The following is a 5,018-nucleotide window of genomic DNA, read 5'->3' on the forward strand; positions in this document are numbered from 1 at the left end:
GGGGAGGGGTCCGGCCGGTGGCTTCACGGGCTGCGCGTACTCCCTCAGATGCCCGAGGAGACCCAGGCCCAGGACCAGCCGATGGAGGAGGAGGAGGTGGAGACTTTCGCCTTCCAGGCGGAAATTGCCCAGTTGATGTCGCTGATCATCAACACTTTCTACTCGAATAAGGAGATTTTTCTGAGGGAGCTGATTTCAAACTCGTCCGACGTAAGTCTCTCAATGTGGATTGGGGTGTTTGAAAGGGGATTGTTTTAGGGGGGATGTTGTGCGTCATCACGTGTCATCTTTTTAAATAGGCCCTGGACAAGATCAGGTATGAGAGCTTGACCGATCCCAGTAAGTTAGATTCTGGGAAAGAGCTGCACATTAATCTCATACCGAACAAGCAAGATCGAACCCTCACCATCGTGGACACCGGCATTGGGATGACCAAGGCCGATTTGATTAATAACCTGGGCACCATCGCCAAGTCCGGGACCAAAGCGTTCATGGAGGCTTTGCAGGCTGGCGCTGATATCTCCATGATTGGCCAGTTTGGTGTCGGGTTTTATTCAGCCTATCTGGTGGCTGAGAAAGTGACCGTCATCACCAAACATAACGATGATGAGCAGTATGCTTGGGAGTCTTCTGCAGGAGGGTCCTTCACAGTGAGGACTGACACAGGTAGGCACCCGAGAACAGGGTGGGGTGCTGTAGGCACTGGAACCCCAAAGGAGGGATGAAGTTTGTAGTTTTGTTTTTTTTTTTTCCTTTTCCTTTTTAAAACCTGTTTCTCTGGAGGGTGATAGCATGCAGTTGTGGCTGTTTATCTTGGGCAAGGCCGTTAACTGCCCTCAGACTCTTCCCAGTTGTAACCGCAAGCTTCTGCTTCGTAGACTTTTCGGATAACTGCCCGGGAGAGCGAAATAGTATTTTTATTTTTTTGCCTTGATCAGGCCATTGTGATTGAAATTGGACTCAATCTCTGGACTTTCTTTTCAGGAGAACCAATGGGACGTGGAACAAAGGTTATTCTGCATCTGAAAGAAGACCAGACTGAGTACCTGGAGGAGCGGAGAATAAAGGAGATTGTGAAGAAGCATTCTCAGTTCATTGGCTATCCCATCACTCTTTTTGTGAGTTCCATGTATCCTGTATATGTAGGTTACTAAAGTGACTGAACTGAAACCCTGTTAGTCCTTAGTGCTTTTCATAAGAGATCCAAACTTGCATTAATTCCTGGGCTGGTGGTTCGACTCTTGTCAAGGTTCCCGGAACTGTTAAGATCCTTCAGAAATTGGTGAGTGGCTTCCTGGCTACTAGTGTTTCTCAGGTGGCGTTGGTGTAAGTGCTGCAGTCTCCTTTAGCTTTTTTCCCCCGGTTTTGTGATGGAGAGGTGACAAGATTTGTCCTCCTTTGAAGGTGGAAAAGGAACGTGATAAAGAAGTTAGTGATGATGAAGCAGAAGAGAAGGAAGACAAAGAGGAAGAGAAGGAGAAAGAAGAAAAGGAGTCTGATGACAAGCCCGAGATAGAAGATGTTGGCTCAGATGAAGAGGAGGAAGAGAAGAAGGACGGGGACAAGAAGAAGAAAAAGAAGATCAAGGAGAAGTACATCGATCAAGAAGAGCTGAACAAGACAAAGCCTATCTGGACCAGAAACCCTGATGACATCACTAACGAGGAGTATGGAGAGTTCTACAAGAGCCTGACCAACGATTGGGAGGATCACTTGGCGGTCAAGGTGAGTGACTAAGTGCTTCAAAACTACCATCCCTGCACATGTTTGAGGCAGCATTCTGTTCCCCGATGCCCCATGCTTTGCCCGGAGTCATTGTTAGGTAACTCTGTAATATATGGGGCTTTTTGTTGGTTTAAGTTGTTTGCCCTATGTTAATCTTGATTGTTTTTACAGCATTTTTCAGTTGAAGGACAGTTGGAATTCAGAGCCCTTCTTTTTGTCCCAAGACGAGCTCCTTTTGACCTGTTCGAAAACAGAAAGAAGAAGAACAACATTAAGTTGTATGTTCGCAGAGTATTCATCATGGATAACTGCGAGGAGCTAATCCCTGAATACCTGAGTAAGTATAGTCTTGATACAAAGAACGATGAGTGTTATTGGTCTGAGTGATTCATCTTGTCAACTCTGGTTTTTAAACTAAACATGGGGGAAATCGTTCATCTTTGGATTTTTGGGTTTACAAATTTGTCAGTTTTTGTCTTTGGAGTGACTGGTTGCATTTGGTCTGTTTTTCAGATTTCATTAGAGGTGTGGTGGATTCTGAGGATCTTCCTCTGAACATTTCCCGTGAGATGTTGCAACAAAGCAAAATTTTGAAAGTTATCAGGAAGAATTTGGTCAAAAAGTGCTTGGAACTCTTCACTGAACTGGCAGAAGATAAGGAGAACTACAAGAAGTTTTATGAGCAGTTCTCTAAAAATATTAAGGTTGGTTAGAAACACATTTGACTATTATGAGTAGTAATCAAACTGATTTTTCATTTGAAATAATTTGAACACAGAGAAAGTCTTCTTAAAGCTAACAATGTCTTTCAGCTTGGAATACATGAAGATTCTCAAAATCGGAAGAAGCTTTCAGAGCTGTTGAGGTACTATACTTCTGCTTCTGGTGATGAGATGGTTTCTCTCAAGGACTATTGCACAAGAATGAAGGAAAACCAGAAACACATCTATTACATCACAGGTAACTTACAGGCAGTAAATGCGCCCGTCGATCTTTGTGTGATCCCATGGGAACAGTTGCGTGTGTCTTCTGCCCGTGTGGTGGTACACGTAATTTAGTAGGTGTTAATCTAACAAAAATAGATTGCTGTTAAAAGATCTAAAACTTTGGCTTCTTAGGTGAGACCAAGGACCAGGTGGCCAACTCTGCCTTCGTGGAGCGCCTCCGGAAGCACGGCTTGGAAGTGATCTACATGATCGAGCCCATTGATGAGTACTGTGTGCAGCAGCTGAAGGAGTTTGAGGGGAAGACCTTAGTGTCAGTCACCAAAGAGGGCCTGGAACTTCCAGAAGATGAGGAAGAGAAAAAGAAACAAGAAGAGAAAAAGACAAAGTTTGAAAACCTCTGCAAAATCATGAAGGACATTTTGGAGAAGAAAGTTGAAAAGGTGTGTGAATAGTCTTTTTTTTCTTTTATTTTTTGGTTACTAACCCTTCTTAGGGGTGTTAGGTGTCTTTTGAACAAGTCACATATACATAGTCCTTAAGATTTTTAAAGACATGCGAACTTAAAAGGAGCTTAAAGCTTCGGATTTGTAATAGTATTCGCAAATAGTATTTCTGATTCATTAATACTCAAGTTCCTTAAATATTCAAATAAACCTGGTATCAAGTACTGAGACTAGAACATCTCTATGCCCAGTTATCACTACATACTTTTTTTTTCCTGATGAAAGGTGGTTGTGTCAAACCGGTTGGTGACATCCCCATGCTGCATTGTCACAAGCACATACGGCTGGACAGCAAACATGGAACGGATCATGAAGGCGCAAGCCCTGAGAGACAACTCCACGATGGGTTACATGGCTGCCAAGAAGCACCTGGAGATCAACCCTGACCATTCCATCATTGAGACCTTGAGGCAAAAGGCAGAGGCTGACAAGAATGACAAGTCTGTGAAGGATCTGGTCATCCTGCTGTACGAAACAGCTCTCCTGTCTTCTGGCTTCAGTCTGGAGGATCCCCAGACACATGCCAACAGGATCTACAGGATGATCAAACTTGGTCTCGGTAAGCCTTACGCGAGTGCTATGTGTAATACCATTGAAGAAAAAAACCCAAACACGTGACTGTTGAAAAGGGTAAACTTTCAGCAATTTCAACAAGTTGGGGTCTCTTGTTCCATTTGTGAAACGCTGAAGTCACATGAGTTAAAAGGGGGTAAGTAAGCATTTTCCGTCACGTACCTTGTAGTTCGCGCAGCCTTGAGAGTGGGTATGATGAAGCTGTAGTGTTGGACTAATTATGTGGCTTTAAGAAGCCTAATGCGTGTTTTTTGTTTCCTTTAAGGTATTGACGAGGATGACCCCACTGCTGATGACAGCAGCGCCGAGGTCACTGAGGAAATGCCACCCCTGGAAGGAGACGACGACACGTCCCGCATGGAGGAAGTGGACTGAGTGCTGCCGAGGGTCGCTCGGCTGTGTTCAGCGCTCTGTCTCCATTCCCTCCAATGTGTTTTCAAGTATTTCTTTATTTTTGTTAACATTTAAAAATCTGTATGGCATGATAACTGCATAAGGGGAGGATAAGATTTCTTTATACTAAGTGTGATACTGTGATACTTTTAGCACTAAAGCAGAGCTAGTTGTTGTTTCCTAGTTTCATGTTGGCTTATTTTAACACATGGAAGTAGTTGCCGTTTGTTGTAAGGTGTGTATGTAACCTCTGTTAACTTTGTGGTCTGAAGTGTTTAGCTATCAAGCAGATTCTTTAGTAGACCAAAATTTTCTGTCACTGAAATGTTCTGAAGTATATACCTTGATGTTTAAAAGAAACACTTGTCACAGCAAGTTTTCATCTTCTGGGATATACTTTGTAAAGCTTCCATCCCCTGTAGTTATGACTGCATGTGCCAGGCCTCTAGAAGTTAGTGTGTTAAGCTGAACCAACTTGATTGGAGTCATTGTCCATACATAGGGCTTGTTTTCCAAAGAAAAATATTGTTTAGAGTAGCAAAATTATAAGCCTGCCCAGGCATGTTGTAAAGCCGCTGGAAAGGTAACTTGGAGCAAGTTTTGTGAATGGAAATGTAGTGCTCAAGTCACATTCTGCTTCAAAAAGTTGTAACAAATACAGATGAATTAAAAGAAATGATGTGTGATGTCTTATTTGTGGGGGTGGTCCCAGAATGTAAAACATGAGGTGTGCACCTCTTCCCTAGGAGAGTCAAGGAAGCAGGTGGGTGGTGTGGCCTCCCTAGAGCCTTACTGCTGCAACCTTAGGGTGCTCAGGCCACATGTGTGGGGTGAGCCTCTGCTTAAAAGACACAGGAGAATGGAACTTGCTGCTTCT

General features: G+C 43.6%; 1 protein-coding gene across 1 annotated transcript; it reads left to right on the top strand.

The window, feature by feature from the left end:
• Nucleotides 1-6: 6 nt before the first annotated feature.
• Nucleotides 7-4,817, top strand: HSP90AA1 (heat shock protein 90kDa alpha (cytosolic), class A member 1). Its single transcript, XM_010851342.1, has 10 exons — nucleotides 7-210; nucleotides 300-666; nucleotides 985-1,118; nucleotides 1,405-1,725; nucleotides 1,897-2,062; nucleotides 2,239-2,429; nucleotides 2,538-2,685; nucleotides 2,844-3,112; nucleotides 3,401-3,734; nucleotides 4,014-4,817. Exons 1-10 carry the CDS (start codon nucleotides 49-51, stop codon nucleotides 4,121-4,123), a joined length of 2,202 nt encoding a protein of 733 aa, XP_010849644.1. The 5' UTR covers nucleotides 7-48; the 3' UTR covers nucleotides 4,124-4,817.
• Nucleotides 4,818-5,018: the final 201 nt, after the last annotated feature.

The sequence above is a fragment of the Bison bison genome, unplaced genomic scaffold, assembly GCF_000754665.1.
Source record: "Bison bison bison isolate TAMUID 2011002044 unplaced genomic scaffold, Bison_UMD1.0 scf7180017864302, whole genome shotgun sequence".
Lineage (NCBI taxonomy): Eukaryota > Metazoa > Chordata > Mammalia > Artiodactyla > Bovidae > Bison > Bison bison.